This window comes from Apteryx mantelli, chromosome 3 (assembly GCF_036417845.1).
Source record: "Apteryx mantelli isolate bAptMan1 chromosome 3, bAptMan1.hap1, whole genome shotgun sequence".
Taxonomy (NCBI): domain Eukaryota; kingdom Metazoa; phylum Chordata; class Aves; order Apterygiformes; family Apterygidae; genus Apteryx; species Apteryx mantelli.
The window spans coordinates 82890325-82909141 of NC_089980.1; the positions used below are offsets into that span (position 1 = coordinate 82890325).

Below are 18817 nucleotides of genomic sequence, written 5' to 3' on the forward strand. Positions count from 1 at the left end.
TATTGAAGAGTCTAAAATGCTCTCTAAACCAGCTGTTTAAGGAAACATTACCAGCTTATCTGGATTGGTTTTCATATTTTTAGACTAGCGTAGCCCAACGGACATTAAAGAAGTCTTTCCAGTTAATACCAGCTGTGAGTTCTGTTGAAGTTTAATGCTGTTGGCAAACAATTAAGGAAGCAAACTGAACAGAACAGTGATGGCATTAATTCCCTTGGAACAATTATCAGACACACCAAAATTAGAAGGGAAAGGGTATAATAAAATGCTTTGAGCACTTGAACTGCTTAGCTCCTTCCTGATCACTGACCCTTTTCTTATTATACATTACAACAACATTATAGCAGTGTTGGAGGTGGTTACAAAATACCAGAGATGGGAAGGGTTTGAGAAGTTCTTCAATATAATAATTTGCTTAGGAGGTACCTAAGCTGAAAGTGAGGTTTTGAAGTCTATATGGGACTGGCTGCAGTCTGGATATATTAGATAGTTTTTGCAAAGGCAAAGGACAAATGTTCTATTGAATAAAATACTTTTTGAATGCTGTGTATCAGTCTATGAGTTTAAAAAAAAAAAAAAGAAAAAAGATGTCCAGAAAGGTCGTGATGCTCAGTTGTATTGTCCCATCAAGACTAAGGCCATTTCCTTTATGAATTAGAAGTGTCCCCTTCATTTAAAAAAAAATGTGATCTGCTACACTTTGAGGCTTCTTTGAGGTCACTGTGCCACCAGGCTGGTGGCAACTCAGTATGTATGACCACTTGACTCCAGTTGGCCTGTTTCTATAAGCTATGTTATTTACATTTACAGATCTAAAAGACGTTTGCCCACTGCTTACCTATGTTGGCTTAGCATGGCTTTATAAAACATTAAAACTTCTCATTGGAAGCAAAAGGCACTGGATTTGGTTAGAAGGCCCCCATAGAGTCTGTGAGCCCATGTTCAACCAGTTTCAGTTACCTACTTCCTTGGCTTTAATCAGCCACAAAAAATGAACTTTTTGGAGGTAGGTTAGCCAACAACTTCCCCAAGTAGAAATTTGGATCCAATTACCTTATTTCATGCAACAGTATTGAGAGTCAACAAATGCATGTGGCTGAACTGGGGCATTATTTAGTCTGGCATTAAGCTTAGTTATACGGTCTTGCAGTAACTTATTTGGTGAGCTGAATGAGAGTTGATTTTTCTAGTGGTTGACACCATTAGTGTCTCTGCCTTATTTAAGCAGTCAAATACCAGCTCAGTCTTATGGCCTTTGACATCTTCCTATCTTTAATATTATTGTCTTATGCACTCCTCTTTTACATTAAACACCAGGTTTTCTTGGCAAGCACAGGAAAACTTAAAGTTTATACCGTCCCTGTTTTCCAATAACATGTAGTATTGCCATAGAAATTAGCTTTCTGCATGTGCAAATGATGAACACAACGTTGATGCTGGTCAGTCCCTAGCATGCTGAAGCAGCAAGAGCAAATTTGATCTATACTTGTTGTGCCTCTTTGAGTTCAATTGCCTCTGTTTGAAGATATTGATCTTTTTTCAAAGTAGAAGATCAGGAACATAAGACTTGAAGGATGTTTTATTTGAGATTGCTTTTCTAGTCTTTTTTTCAGATGATTACAACAGAGAAAAAAAACCCAGACCCTTAATTGGAACAAGACAGAAGTATTATCCCTCAAACATCAAGTGGGAGGGGAGAGCAGTTTCTGAACATTATTTATCTAGCAATGCTGTAACTGTGAAGGACACTGCTGGATCACTGCCACTGTTCCTGTAAATTCATTTAGTCCTTGTTATTCTGACAGTAAACTGACAGTGGTTTGCTGCAGCATGCGTCAGTTGGATTTGTCTACTGCAATAATGTATATAATAACAGGGCTTATTATTGATGAAACTGTGCTTGTGCTATTTAGTTTGCAAATGTCAGAGGTTTCTATGGTAATTTATTTAGGAAACCATAAAGGTCATTTAAATGCTGCTGTTCAAAGATCAGCCTTCCATCATAGAAAATGTTCTCATTTTTTTAAGAAGCCTCTTTTCCTTTTGAATCATGAACATTTAATTAAATAAATGGTTTATTCTTTCCAGAAATTTAATAAATCTCATTCAAAAGAGGAGGGAAAAGAGCTGTTTATAATCCAGGTTTGATGATGCAATGTATTTGTTTGGTGAAGGGAAAGGATACCTTTGGAAAACTAAATTGTTGTTTGTATGCTACAGGCTAGTGGAGGGAAAGAAAACACTGGTAGTCAAGATTTAAGAGAAAAAAGTACATCATCTACATTTGCATGGCTTTCCAATCCACACAGTAGGCAAAAGGATGTATTCCACGAAGAGAAAATATTAAGGATTTTAAAAATAAATTCTCTTCTTTTGAATTCCACCAACAGAGGCATAACTTTGGAGCTAAGATCAGAATTAAATGTTAGGAGACATGAGCTATGCCATGGACTTTCAACTAACACATCTGCATCTCATTCTGTCTGTCAGCTTGGATCACCCCATACGTGTTCTCCTTTTCTCATGCCCAGAAATTTGTTGTATGACTCACTGACTTGCTGCGCAATATATGTGCCCACATCTCCATCCTGGATTTCTGAGATGGAATTAGTGGAGCCCTTTCCCACTGTAAAATTGACACTTTTAAACAGCAGCCCTGGTGAAGCACTTGGAAATCCTTTCACTTGAAGATGCAATAAATGCCAAGTACCTTGATTTTAGCAGGCAGTATCAACTTGATAAAGGAAATCCTTAACTAATGTTCTCAGTTTAATGGAATTTAAAGAAACACAATTTATAGTTGTAATATTTTATGTATTTAGGAGATTTATGCTAAAGTCATATGATAGACCATTAAAATTTTGCCAAGAATTTTTTTAGCACCAAGTTTGTGCAAATTTGTGCCAACAGCTAAGATCATCAATAGCTTCCACGTGAGTGGTCTGGCTGACATCAAAGGGCCTGACTTGTGTGTAGTTATTGCTCACAGTGTCAAGTCCTAAATGTGTGCAGTTGAATAGTCACAGCATTTGTAGTACCAGATCATTTCATACAGTAAGCATAGGGCCATATAAAGGAATGTGACAGCAATAATCTCGCATAAATGTGGCAGAGTTGATGTATCCTTTTCTTCTCTAGAGCCACTGCTGAGTTTTAAGACCAGCCAGATGTTCAAAAATGTAATATTATTTTTAAACATATGCATTGGAATTTTTCAAATGCCATTAAAAACCTGAAATTCAACTCTGCAGTAATTAGCTAAAACATGTTGGCTTTTTTATGAAGTGACTTAAATGGAGTTTTAGTGAATAAAACAACAAATAAAAGCAATGCCTGCCAATTAAGAGGGAAAGAAATTGTCAAATTAGAGTGCATTTTCTACTTTGTTTCCTATTTTTAAAATAAAAAGAACTTGGGTTAACGCATTTTTTATGGGGTAAAGTATAAACACGAACTAGATGCTAAGATTATGAATTCTTAAGTTTCTTTCCTATGTCCTGTGGCACTATATGGACATTAAATAAATATGATGCTTTATTCTGCTGAAAAAGTAATCAATTAAAAAAAATTTTTCTTTGTATACCAGTTAAGGTTTTTTTCTGAGGTTCCAAGATTACATTTATTACAAGATTGCTGTAGGACGAGATGTTTAAATGCATTAATCTACCGCTGTTTCGAACAGTAATTGTATTTTATTGCCCAGATTGAAGATAAAATTGCTGTTGAATCTGTTCCCTCCCTTTTTAGATCACGTCTCCATTGGAGGGCTTGGGGATAGCTTTTATGAATATTTGCTCAAGGCATGGCTAATGTCGGGCAAGACAGATGAAGAAGGCAGGAAAATGTATTATGACGCTGTTCAGGTAAATGAGATGATTTAAATCTTCCTTGCCATAATAATCTAATCTGTAATAATCCTAAAGACACAGGCTCTGGGGACAGTGTGAGGGATTTATGTCTTTGCTACCAGAGTGAATTAATTTTTAAAAGACAGATACTGTTGAAAAGGGGAGTGTCTTAAAGTATAGCTAAATTTTTTTGAACTGAAATACAGTCAGTCTTTTCTAATACTGGGGGTGAAAAGTATAAAATATGCAACAACAACAAAAGATCTTCAAGAAGCTGTTAGATAGAAGTTCAAATTTTTTCATCAGTTTTCCATAAATAGATACTTTTTGTCCTTTTTCTCTATATCCAAGAGAGAATTCCTCTCTTTGTATTTCCACATTATTTCAGTCAATTTTGGTTGTGGTCAAAAGAGGGATCAATATATTATGGTAGATAATTATAAATGAAAATAGAAGGTTATTGCTGTGCAATCACCTTTTCTTACAACAAGGATATATTTTCCAGCTTTTATGAAACAGCCAATTGTTTAAATTGGACATGAGAGAAAGTTTTCAAAAATCGGAATTTATCATAATCACATTTTATGTGGTATTCTATTTATGATCCTTCTGGTTTGCAGTTTGCTTCATTATTGATGTTATTTCCTTAATATACTGATTTTGGAGAAATAATGTTTTTCTGACACTGGACTGATACTTGGGAAGTATTAAGTTTAAATCCATATTTACAGGCTTTCCTTGCAGTCTTGGGCAAATGACCTATTTTCCCTGTTCTTTGCTTTCACATATATAAAAGAGAGGATAATATTACTTCTTTTCTTCCCCATCCTTTCATCTGTTTTGACTGTAAGCTCTCCAGGGCCAGCACTTTTCTCTCTTGTTAGCTGTATGTATGTACAGAGCCTCTGTAGACAATGCTTTGAGATGTTAAGCAATATCTGCTTGTTCTTACATACATCTGGAAATACACCATCCCTGGGGAGAGACAAAAGTTGTCTTTTACTTCCCACGCAGCAAAAAGTTATAGCATTAAAAAAATACAACCCTGACTCATTGGGCCTATTTTCTTTCATTAGAGAGAAAAGTCACATGTGATCATTCGAGGGACAGTGTATCTGATGCAAAGAAAATCCTGCCTTTAAATTTTGTAAGTGACGATTTGGATTTAGTGAGCCTCATTGTCACTGCTAACATGGTTTCAGCTTCAGAGCAAAAGGTGGATTTTTAAATTAGGCTTGAGTACATTTCAGGCTATAACATAAGAACAGTGATATTGTAATAGCTCAGCCATTAGGTTGGCAGCCAAAAAGAGAGAACAAAGTGTCTGATAATATGATATCAGTTCATCTTACCGTGGTAGGCATTTTGAACCACTTGAAAGCTGCTTCTAGTCTAGAAGACTTTCACTGATGTAATAATGCCAGTTTTTCTTTTAAATACATTCTTAGACAGGGTAAGAGTTGGTATATAGACACGTGCCTTAAAAAATGAGGGTTTGCTAATATAGCTATTCTGGAAACTGCTGCAGGTGGAATATCTCCAACATGGTGGTGCTCATGACCCTTGCTGCCAAGACTGTAGGCACATCGCGTCCTGCCCTGCCAGGGATCAGCAGGGACAAGTAAATTCCAGCCCATAACACAGAGTGAAAGATGGCTAACTTTCCTGATGGCCGACACTCGGCTGCTTTTGTTGAGGCTGAAGGTTCACCTTCCCCTGGCTTCAGCACAGCTTTCTTCTGCCTGCAGATGGGTGGTGGTGACGCTGATCCATAGCATCACTTCACTGTCCCCTGGCAACCTGATCTAAGTATTTGAATGTAGGCTTGCTTCCTCAGAAGAAAAGAAACAGATTAGTTAAACTGTAGAGAGGAATTCCCACGTAGACAGTTTTATCGTAATGTGCGTGGAGGTGTTGGGCTGGCCAGCTCACTTCTCAAGGGAGATTAAGGTGAATTAGAAAATCTCCCGTATAGGACAGTACAAGCACTGAGACCATTGAATCACAAGTGGTTTAAGGAGTTGGCTACACATCAGTAGCGTGCCTGGGTTACTCCTCAGCCAGCCCAAATCATACAGCAGTGCAACTTAGGTGACGAGCTTCATCGCATTACCTGGTCATGCAGGGAAAGGGCCGGGAATGGCCGCACAGTTACTGCAGCCTGTTTGACAGGCAGGACCCTGAGCTCCCAGGTGTGTCCACCCAGGCGGGTGACAGCACAGCTTTGTTTAAACTCACACCTTAGCTATGTCAGGGTAACAACCTCCTCATGTACGAAAGCTGTAACCATCCCCTGCAGGAGCACGCCAAGATCTTGGCAGGGAGTGGAAGATGTGACCTCCAGCAAATGGCTCTGCCAGTTCTCCCCGTTCAGCCATTAGTTGCGGGAGCCGAACTGCATGATCAGGAGCAGTCACTGAATGTAGCAAAATCAATGACAGGGCTTGATCTCTGCTTATATATAACTAGATACAATATACCCATTGCCTTAGTATATTGTAGTGATCACTCTCAGACAGTCCAGGCATCATGTCTGTCCAGAATATCAGTGTTTGACAGGATCAGATGATCAGTATGTGCTAGGCTTCACCATGTTGCTGGTTGAGTGTGACTTCCAGGGTGTCCTAAGTAGTGGTGTTCATTCATGTTCTCCATTTTCTATACCAATGTACATCTGTACCGAAGTCGAAAGTGCACATGGAGGTATAGCTTGATGTTGTAATATAGCTAGTTCAGATTAAAAACAGCAGGGAAGTTGCAGTATCATGGCATTCATTGCAGACTGTTTGGGCCCAACTGAGATGCTGAGCTCTTCACCAAAGTTACTAGCCTGTTTTGAAATCCATGCTGATTTTGGCTTTATTGCTATTGATCCCTTACTTATCTAAATTAAAGCCAATTTAAGTGTCTACACAAGGCGCAGTCATTCTTTATGACTACAGCCTACACATTTGAGGCATTCTGAGTCTGCTTCATATTTTCTTAGATAAATTTCCCCTGATGCTTTCTTCAGAATCTAAGACTATGCCAAAGGGAATAGCATGATTATTCCTATCCATTCTGTCCAGTATATACCCACAACATTCTAAAATTGAGATGTAAAGATTTGATGCCTAATTCAATATCTTTTGCTGTCCAGAAACCACAAATGAAAATGTATGGTGAGTTACGCTTCACTGTAAAAAGCTGAAGTTTATTTAGAAATATTTAAAGCTTCAGGAATATTTCTTACTCTGTTCAGTAACTCATGTTAAAAACAAAAAATTATTAGAATTTTTGTAACATTTGTAGATTGTTTTATGGCTTAAGTTAAAAGCAATAATTAAGATGTCAAGCTATATTTAAAAACTTTTTCTGTTTGTCATGAATAAGGCATATATTTGGCTGATGCTGAAGAATTTATTTCTAATGGGAGAAGGGACAGATATTCTTGTTTTGAATCTTAATGTATTTATAAAGCAATCAGAGAGATTCATAAACTCCAGAATTTGCACAGAGACAAGTGAATGTATTTCTAACATAAGTTCTTTTCTCTCTTTTGAAAAGCAATGCAGCATTTTATATAATGTCCTTTGTTTCCCATAATTCAGGAAGTAAGAATACCTGATCTTCTTAAACTTGTTTAAATGGATAGCATGCAACATTTAGTTACAGAACACACATTCACGCATGTATTCAGTTTTGTCATGTTACCTGTTTTGAGAATGTAATTGGTTATAGGATAAATTCTCAGTCTTTGCAAGCATCATGTGCAAGAATGATTCTACTGGTTTTGGTTAACACAGATGATCTCTGAGGGACAATTCAGTAGTTCAGCTTTAGTAAGAGAATATGATAATTTAGACCAAAAATGGACCTTTTGGGTTCACTTAAATCTAGTCTAGCAAGAGCAGTGTCAGAAGCAACCACATCAAATCCTCCCCTCTTGAGTCTGCCCTCATTTTAAAAGTTGCAGGGTGATTTTTCCACTACTTCTGTTGATAGGTTGTCCCACACTCTTGATGCTCTGATGGTTAGTTATTTTTTCCTAATTTTCATATTGCACATATTCATGGCCATTGCTGCAAACTTTCTTGATCTTAAACATTTCTTCTCTCTCTCTGACACTGTCTCCATCCCTTCCTCAGTGTATTACTAGAGAAGTGGCATATCTAAAAGCTCTAAAGGAGAGCAGTAACTCACCCCAGAGGAACTTGGCAGAAAAGGAGAGACTCCCTGACCAGCAGTTCCTGATCACCTTTGTTCAGTTCTGCCAACCAGTGGTAGCAGAGAGGTAAAGCAGTTGCCTTTCTGCAGTTTACCTTAGCAAAATGGTAGTTTATTTTTAGTCATCTAGATTTTTCTTAATTTTTCTTACCTGGTAACAATTGCTCAGAACATGGTCACCTGAGAGCAGTAATCTCCAGACCACCTATGACATGGAGGTAGAAACAATGGAAATAAATACCAAAAAAAAAAAAAGGTGGTGTGAAGCATTAGCACGGCTGTTCTCCACCAGATCTCAACAGCACTGCCAAAAGTCTACTGCTAGACTGGGTTACATGATTAAGGAATGTAGCAAAATTTTGTGGGCATTAAAGAAATAAAAAGCCATCTTGTTTTGCATCAGAATTTTGAGTATTCACATAAAAAATGCATAGGGTCTCTTTTATTTAAATTTTTTTTTGCACATTGCTACCATCTGAGACTAGCCTTGATATACTTAGTTTGTACTTGGCTGTGGGAAGCTGGGTGTGGTTCTTTTTAAGGAATATTCAACTGTCAGTGAATATTTTTCAGAGCTGTAGATATTTCAGCCTTTCTGATATATAAAATGAATCTTTGCAGAGTCCTTTCTCATTGAAATGAGGGAGAGAACAACGTGTTGTTAGTAAAATGAAAACATGATATTGGCAGATACGCCCTTTTTATCTCCAGAGTTTCATAAGGGTATATTTAACTGTGGTGACAGTCTGGTGGCTGGTCCGTGTTGATTGCAGTTCCCATTAAGTTGTTTAAAATGGTTTGCTTTGCGATTATAGTGATCTTAAAAACTACGTAACTAATGCGAACAATGACAGAACTGCAACAACTCAATTAGATTAGTTTGTCATATTGTGTAAAGCCAGTAGTATATTAATGAATTGAACACTGAGTACTTCAGCACTTCGTAGCATCCTGAAAAATACATGATAGGATAAGTCTGCATTAGCAAGTAGTGTGGTGCAATAGGAGCTGATCTTTAGAAGGAAATGGTGCTGTAGACCCAACATTACCCCCCAAAAATGTGTATAGTGTGAATGTCTATACCTTAGATGTGTAAGAATGAGTAAACACACAGCTTATTTACACATTTCATCAGCTGTTGAGTTTAAAATATTTATCACACTACTGCAGCAGTGTTCTGTGCATGGAGATAGAATTAGCTGTATTATGTAGAAACACAAGATTCATTACCCTTAACAGACCAGAACAACATCCAGACTTGTCATCCCCTTTTGTCCTCTTAGATATACTTCCCCTATTATCAGAACTAAAGGAAGAGGTTTGAGGGTCTCTACCATTGCGTACAGAAAGTCTCAAGACTTCTGCAGATTTTTATGTCCATAATGATTTATTCATAACTACACAGTCTCTATGTTTTGGGCTATAGAAAGTACTTAATAAAAAATTTGCATGTCTGTGGATCGTGATTAGAAGCAGCACGCTGTAAAGTTGCCTGAACACTTTAAGGAGGACACTAACAAGAAAAGTCCCACAAGAAAAACTGTCTCCTTTTTGCTTGTGGCTTTGCTGTTGTCGCTGGAACGTCCTGCCTGTCTGAGCAGCCTTACTTACTGCGCGATTTCCCCTTCCTTCACAAAGGCTAATGCTGCAAAAAGCTTGTCAGGATCAATATATACTTCTTCTAGAACATTTGTGAATTACATAATGTAACTTTTTTGACAGTGACTTGTCTAAGTAACCATTTGATTCATGCTATTCCTTTAACACTGTTTTAAGAATATGGATAAACTTAGCCTTCTGGTAGCAGACAGCACTTAGTATATTTAGTGCAAGAGCATTTAGTGTTCTCACGGGTACCAGTAAGATCTATACAGCAAAAAAAACACAAGCAGATTTTTCAGACAGCTTTTATCAGCTTTCCTCTAGAACTTAATGATCTTTTTAATGAATGGAGGGGTAGGTGTTGTGGTAGTTAAAGGCTTGCCAACATTTCTGTTTTAAAAACTTAGATATTTCCATTATAAGCATTCTTACTTCATTTCACATGTAAGCTTGTCTGTATAGTCATCATATATATATATATATATATATGTCATCAGTCCAGAAGCAGTAAGTGCCTAACAGCTTTCAAAATGTTTCTTATATATTTTGTGCTTAAACAAACGTAAGAGACCTTCCATGTTCAAATTTCTGTTTTGATCTTAGAAAAGCCAAGTTCAGTAAGCAGTTAGTATCTCAGGATGAGAAGATAACACTTTTCTTTGTCAGAAATATTTAAATACATTTTTACAAAAGCTTGAGCTGCCTATTTCAATTACTGCATTGTAGTTATTCTAACAATATGATTTTGCATGATGCATGGGTCTTGTAATACATATTTAAAACATGTATGAAAATATCCAAGAAAACACAATCAACTAGTAATTAAGTTAAAAAAAAAAAAGTCTGTGAACGTTTTTCTGCCATCTATAAAATGGCTGTAATAATGGACCAATGAAAATTTTACACTTTTCATAATAAACTTACTGGAATTTTGGGCAAAGGATAAATTTGATGAATTATGAAGATGGCTAAAGAAATGCATCTGTGGCATTAGATCAACTCAACAGAGAAAACATGAGGGAAGAAACTCCAAGTCAAGATAGCAAGCCATTCGCTTATAAACCCCACAGTCTGCAAAACCACAGTAATCCTGATCTGTCTGGTTTGTGCTGATTCAAAGCAATAAAAATGTATTGGTGCAATCCATGAATATTAAAAAAAAGTAAGCAACTAACATTTTACATCTTTGAATCATTGGAAATATCACATGGTAGATATCTCTGTCATGTTCACTGTTGCTTTAAATTGTCAAAATACTTTTCATGAAGAAGATTCTTGTAGAAAGAAAAATATATCAGAAGTGTGCACTGAGATAATTTATTGTGCTTCATTGTAAAGAAACATGCAGTACTGTAATTATCCCCAAAACAAACATTATAAACCCTGGAGACTTAGAGCTGGGATCAGATTTTTAAAGTTTCAAATTAAGGAACAGAAGTGTGTAATTATGACTTGCAAGACAGTTTTATCTCCAGCTACAGTGAGGTCTTGAAGGGTGGAAATAAAATGCCTGATTTTTGTTCTTAAAATAAAAGTAATCATTGAAATTCATTAATCATAATTAAACAGTTATTGTATAAGGAGAGTTAAAATGCATAAGCACTAGAGGAAGTAGAACTGCAGTTGTACACTGCATGTTGAGGTTTGTAATTTATTGTTATCCCTGCCCTTTTAGCAAAGTTAATTTTTTTATGGTGCATGTTTGTTTCAAATTTAACGACTTTCTGAGGTGCAGAACATTTTTAATGTGAAGCCTGCTTCTGAACTGTCTAAGGGGTCTTTGTTAATATTTTTATTACCTGTCAGCATAATCCACCAAGACAATACTCTGTATTAAAAAGAAGCTTGTTGATCAGGTTTTTACTCCTCATTTGGACTCTCAGATGACCTCAGTGGCTGTACCCTCTATGGCTTCTCTCTAAGTAATCCAGTTTAGTGTCCTAAACAACTGAAAGCGTTAAGGAAGGACTTTTCCCATCACAGTCAAGTCAGGGATTGAGGAAGGCAAGCAGTGAAGACAGTGTTTAAGCTGGTTTTTTGTCCCTCGCAAGCCCTGGAGGTTGAGAGGACCTGACCCAGTAGCATAAGAGGGTCCCAACTCCCTGAAATACAGATTCTGCTGGTGACCCCAGGGCAGGTACCAAAGGAATGAGGAAATACACTGAGGAAATTGGTATTTATTGAGAGGGACCAGTTCTGCTTAATTTTCCAAATATAAGGGCTGGCAATGTAATGTAAAGACTCAGAAGCAGAATGCTAAACAGCGAACACAGAATATGTTACCTTAAAAAAAGAGCAGAAGGGGCAGAAAATCAGTTTGGGAAAAATTGGACCATTCTGCTTTTTTGCTGTCAGTTAATGGAGATTGCACGCACGTGCAATTTGGAATGCTGTAACCTTGGAAAATTCAAATTTTTTAATTCAGTGCAGTTCTTGCTGCATCACAGATAGCCAAGGGCAAATTTTTTAACATATGAACTGAGAAGACGCCAGAAGTAATGCAAGGTGCACTTGAATCAGAATTCAAAATGCAAAGGGAGCTCTTATTGTTTCTAATGAGTGTTCAGGCGTTATTACAGTTTTTCTGTAGAAGGAATAATTTTCCACAAGATGAAAAAAAGGTAATCTAATCAAAGGTTTTATTGCATTTTGGGCAGTGAGAACTGTAAACAGAGCCCTGTTCTATTGCACATGAAAGTACAAAAAATTTGCAAGGAATTGTTTCATCTATAAAAGTTAGTCAAGCTATAAGAGCTTGCAAGTACCACTCCAAACTGTGTGCTGTGTTAGCTTTACATACAGTAAATTTATTTCTTAAAATAGATCTGGCAAATAGCATTCATTTCCCTTTAGTCTCCTTTCCTTCCTCTCCTTTTTTTGTTCCACTACAGCCTAAATTCAGCTGTCTTTTTCTTTCATTTCATTTTTCCTTCAGTCACTCACAGGTAGTGTTTGCTATTACTCCCTTTGGGAGCATACATTGCAGCTACTTTTTCTTTGCAACCTTTCATGTTGCACAGTCTCTTTGCATTACCTTCATAGAAAGAAATTACTAATTGCATTGCAGAAATATATTCTAGAAGACAGTAAAAAAAAAAATCCATTTATTTAAAAGGAAAACTGTACCAGTTCCAAACAATTATCCATCAATAACGTATTTTCAGCTAATTGAAGACCACTTGCTTCTAGCTTTTTTGATTGTTTGTAGATGTTATATATTGGCTTATATTGAGAATATTTCATTATGGTAAAATGAAGTAATAATCTCTATAGTGACAAATATGACACCTACCTGATCTGCAAGTCATGAAGCTTAAAAGGAATTATTCCTAGGTAGGGATTGAGTTGTAATAGAGCAGCAGTTAAAAAAAAAAAAAATCCCTTTTTTTAGATCTGTAGATAATTATATCAAAATAAAAGTAAATTGATTCTAAGTATGACATTCAAAATTAATTCTACCAAGTGGAACTTTTCATTTGAGTGGATCTTTATCACTGTACTCTCCAGTCTACTTTTATAAGATGTTTGTTTTAGTATCTTTAGTATACTTTCTGGTAGTATCCCTGCCACAACTGTTTCCACAGCACTGCAGATAGCAATTAGCATTTCAATATGGGATTGCAGCTCTATCTTTTATACTACTGTTCCAGTTCAGAGTCTCCTATATATATCTTCAATTAAACTGGTAGTATTTCTTCCTCATCCTGCTATTTTTTCAACTCTGTAATCTTTTTATTCTTAAAACAATTGCCCATATATTCCAGCTAATGATTTAGGCCTGATCAAGCTTATTTAAAAAAATAAATGTTATTCAGAAAGTACAGGCCAATCTGATGGTACTTACAACCTTTGTGAAATTCTCACTGAAAAATATTTTGATATGCTGCTCACAGAAGCACAGACCATTATATTAGATCCAGTCAAAATATTAAGAATTTGAATAGCAATTTCTGTGAATTTCCAGTAGATTTATATGTAATTTTATGTTTATACATAGGTACAGATATATCCACTCATCTAGCACTCAGACCTGTGATTGTACAAAGTATGACATGGCAGTTTGAGAGTCCATAACACATCAAATGCTTATATAATAAAAATAACTTTAAATAGACTCATGCACTAGTTCTTAATAAGGCCTATTTATAAAACCAAGATATTTTTCTTTACTAAATATGAAAAATTAATTTAGAAACATATATTTTTACTTTGTGCAATTGTTAACATCAATTAACATCAATTTTTCTTCGTTTCTTAACATCGGTTAGTTAGATTAAACTTAAAACTTCCCAAGTAGAAGTAATCTTTTTTTTCAGCTTGAAATTTAATCTTGAGCCAGAAGAGAAAAAAATTGTGAAAGGTTTATTGGTATCTCAAAATCCATTTTCATACTAGAAGTCAGCTTCAGCAATCAAATCTTGTCCACCTACTATAGTTCTAATGGTGCAGGTTCACTGTTATTTCTGACAGGTACAGTAAAACTTCATTCTGTCTTTCATTAACTCTTTACTGAAAAAAATTTTGCTATATACTTTAATTTAGTCATAATCTATTTTTACTTATTTTTAAATAAATTCCAACACAACAGCTAAGTGACGTGTGGAGTTACCAACTATTACCAGAATTTTTTATTTGGTTAGATGGGAATACCAAAAATGATGAAATTAAAAGTTTTTGCTTTCTGAACTTGGTTTTAGGTAGCTCATTTTTCACAATGCCTGAATAGTCTGAAAGCTATTTCCCACTAAATGATTGTGTATTTTGAACAATAAGGCATCCTATTATAATCTAAAAGCAGTTTTATAAGAATACAAAAAGCAGTCTGAAATATTCTGAAAGTTTTTCAATTATTTCTATCTTCTGATAAATTTCATATGCTTGTGCAGCAGGACATTTTACAGCAGGTTCTTTGAACCTGGATCTGTCATTTCTTTAACTATAAATTCAAATATTTTATACCCAAATGGGTAACTGAAAAAACATGTTATAAGCAGCATTATTTTTAAAAACATTTTTCAGATATTCCACTATTAGATTCCCAACATGACAGAAAAGCTTTTTATGATTAACTTGGAATACGCAACCCCCAGATTTGCTTGACATCTACTCAGCCTCTGTAATTCTTTCATTTCCCACAGTGGGGTCTGTGGTTTGGATGCTTTAAGAAACTGTTTGTTTTTTTCCCCACCCTTTCCCCCTTCATGTTTAATTCCTATTTTTATAGGATAAATTATGTGGGATTTATTTAAAGTACAGTTTGAAGTACAGGTATTTTCATTATTTATTGCTGCTTTACAATTTAGGTATGCTTTTTGGTTGGTACCCAGTGCTAAAACCATTTGATCAGGAAGGAAACAAAGGGCCCAAGGAGCTTTCTGAGCCAATAATAGGTTCTGGAGGCAGGCACAAAAACATCCTTACTAAATGCTGTGCACTAATATTAATGGAAGTGTAAGTCTTTTTCAAGGTGATGTTCTTGTCACCAAAAAACTACCTAATGAGTAAAACTTGTAGAATTCTGCTGCTGCTGCTTCTAGTTTACAGAGGATTTTTCATGCTTCTAAAACAACCTTTACAGATGTTTAAATGGGAACAAATAACTATCATCAATACTTTCTAACACTTTTTTTTTAATTTTGGCTTATCTGTTAATAGTTCTCTGTACTGATTTTTTTTTTTTTCCTCATGCATAATGCATGTTCACTAATGGTTCTGGATCTCATGATCCCAATAGAATAAACCAGAACACTGGTGGATAACTGAGTGCGTAGTAGCATTGTTCATCTCCTCTCCAATACCCTTTCAAGAGTAATAGCTTACTTTCTGTGTGGGTTTCTAGTTAATGTGCTCCTCTGCATCATATTCATTGTTTGAACTCTGTTCCTCTCATAAGGTATGGTTGTTTTCCTGAATTTTGTAATCATCAGTGACCATACCTTGCTGCACCCACTTATAACTTTCTGACTAGGAGATCTATATATTTTTACTCTGCTTAGTTTTTTCCAGAAATCTTGAAGAGGCTCTACTTTTGATTGATAATTTTGGAGGTATTCTTCTGGGGGGAAAACTCACTGGACTTTTTTGGGAATGCCATATAGACTCAGAGGCCTAACAGTGTTCAGTACGCTGTCAGATCTTTTGAATATGAAGTATGTTCACATATGACTGACATTAAATTATATCAATAACCAAATCTTTTAAGTAAGAATTAAAATAAATGGAAAATATGGAAGCTGAATGCAGCATCACTATTAAAAGTGCATCTCCCTTACCTGAAATTGCTCAAAGTAGAGAGGGAAAGGAATAAAAGAATTTTTTAATGGATTTTCTTTTTTTAGGTCTTTTCAATATTTTTACAAGGTGTATGGGTGAGTTGCAATGAGTTGCAGCAGAACTAATCATCATTACTGATGTATGTTAATCTGTGTTGGTTTGCCTGTACTTTCTGTGAGGTTATGTTAGCTCATATTACCCATTTTGCTTCATAAGCAAAGCCAATACTGAGAGAAACAAGCCAGCCAGCCTGTAAGACAGTTTTCAGACTGCTCTGATTTTCATCTTTGTCCTTCATGCTCTACCAAATGGTACCTTTGGTGTGAAACCATGTATTTCTGCAGGCCATCGAGACCCACCTCATTCGGAAATCAAGCGGGGGGCTGACCTACATCGCTGAGTGGAAGGGTGGACTGCTTGAACACAAGATGGGACATCTGACTTGTTTTGCTGGAGGCATGTTTGCTCTAGGAGCAGATGGAGCACCTAATGACAAGACAGGCCATCACATTGAGCTTGGTGCTGAAATTGCTAGGACTTGTCATGAATCCTATGATCGTACAAGTAAGTACTGTATTACGGAGATTAGTTTCATAATTCTGCTTTGTAAAGGCAGCTATCAGTATTTTTTGCATAATGGTCAATGAAAGTTTTATTATGCTGAAAACTCTTCATCCTTTTTTTTAAAATACTGTTTGCTCCACGAGTAACTTTAAGAATGATTGCTCTGTTAACAAATATTTTCTTTGTACTGGAATCATATCTACTCATTGCAGCAATTAACATTTCACTTTGTCAACTTCTATATAGCCTAATACAAATAAGAGAGGGATTCTGTTCATTTATGCATCACTATACCTATTAACCACGTTTTACCCACACAAAAAAAGTATTTTATTCTCAGTTCTGTTGGTGCAATGCTGCAAACAATAGAATTGCACAAAGTGGAACTCTGTGCAGGAAATTTCTTTGGATTCTTTCATCTTCTCAAGAAAACAACCCTGGCAGCATTTCAGGTCCCAGAGTGTATTTTCAAGTTTGATATAGAAAAGTAAATATCCTCATCTTTTAAGCAAAATTTAATATGTTGCTTGTTATATGAAGTCTTTGAGAATGCAAATGTTAGCATCACTATTCAAACTGGAACTGCAGTCTGAGGCATTGATGAAGAATAGCTCTTTTCCATTGTGAATTATTTCCAAAACATTAAAGCAGGAGATGCAGCAGTACCTTTCAAAAATTACATACCTTTTGGATAACATGGCTGGTGTCACATGAAAGGACACTTGATTTGGAAGGTTAGACATTTAAAACTTTTTTTAATGCCTGTATTTTTGCCTTTATTTTTATGTTGAGTAGGCATGAAGCTGGGACCAGAAGCCTTCAGATTTGATGGTGGTGTTGAGGCCATTGCTACAAGGCAGAATGAAAAATACTACATCCTCCGGCCAGAAGTCATAGAGACCTACATGTACATGTGGAGGCTCACTCATGACCCAAAGTACAGGCAGTGGGGATGGGAAGCTGTAGAGGTAATGTTTTGAGAATTGTTTTCTTATTAAGTCCTAATATCTTGCTAAGTGAGCTACTGAACAATACCTGGATGTTGTTTAGCAGTTGGACCATAAATATTTGTTTTAAATCAGTAAGATCATCTTTAAATATCCAGAGATTCATTTACTAAATAGATTAAATAAGATCATTTTGACTAAATCAAGTCTTGCTGATACTGTATTTTAGAAAAACGCCTTGTGATTTCTCCTTGTTAAATACTTCTCAGATCAGGGTCACATTTGGATGTACTGCTCAAGATACTGAGTATTGCTACATGTGAACAGAAGGTGCAAACATGCGTCAAATTTGAGCCTTGGACACAGAAATAAGTTTTATGAAGCATATTCTCAACAATAATTGCAATAAAGCGATTTTAATTACTGTGATTAGGGCCAAGATTAAGTGACTAGGTAGCACCTAACATTTTGAGAATAAGTCACTTTTAAAAAGCCTAGGGCATCTGGATTGAACTCCAATAATGCTACCAATCTCATCTGGCTTTGAATTTCTGTATCCCACCAGCCTGTGAGTTTCAACTAGCTGTGTTGAATCTAACAATTTGTGTTTGTCTAACATGAGTCTTCCAAGAGGACAACTACCCTAGACTAAAACACTGGCATGCAAAATCCATCGGTTCTCTTATTTCAGTGGTTAATTGCTCTTATTGTTAGAGCTGAGAGGCTTTGGATTTACCTTGTTTCATCCTCTCGGCATGGATTCTTATTACACTCCCAGAGTTCACACAGCCTCATTTTCTTCTCACGTTGCTGTTTTATCTACCTTTCATTCTTCCTTTGGAATTTCTAAGCAGACTGAGCTCTTACTGTAAGATCCAGGAAGCTGCAGAGCATTTTGGGGGAGTTCTCGTCCTTAACAAAAACACAAAAAAACTGAAAACAGAACTCTGTGCAGTATTTCATAACTGGTTTTATTTTGTGGCCTTATTTTCTGCTGGTTTAAAGTGACCTTTCACTCTTTTACAGAGTTGTTGCTTTCCAGGATTTTAAAAAAATTCCTGTTTTTTGGTTTGACCAACACCTCTTGTTTCTAGGAGCATGTATTATACTTTTTTTTTTTTTGAGTGGTCCTTGTCCACTAGTTGCAGAAGACTGTCACACAGTTACTGATCCCTGAGAAACCTTACTAGAAAGCTGTTACTGGGTTAAGAGTTCATAGTTCTGACTGCGTGACATCTGCCAGTTACCTGGTTCCCTCATCAACAACAACAAAAATATGTAATTGTATTCAATAATCACAGTACGAGATACTGAGTTGAATGTTGGACATAAAGAACATTGTAAGTTTGGTAATCAGATACCCTTGAAGAATAACAT

The 18817-nt window shown here is 36.1% G+C and overlaps 1 protein-coding gene across 1 annotated transcript in view; it reads left to right on the forward strand.

Annotated features, from left to right (window-relative positions):
• MAN1A1 (mannosidase alpha class 1A member 1) overlaps window positions 1–18817 on the forward strand; it is a 148430-nt gene that overhangs the window by 120274 nt on the left and 9339 nt on the right. The window contains exons 8-10 of the mRNA XM_067293796.1: window positions 3748–3863; window positions 16274–16493; window positions 17289–17461. Coding sequence (XP_067149897.1) covers window positions 3748–3863; window positions 16274–16493; window positions 17289–17461 — 509 coding nt within the window. The remainder of the gene's footprint in view (window positions 1–3747; window positions 3864–16273; window positions 16494–17288; window positions 17462–18817) is intronic.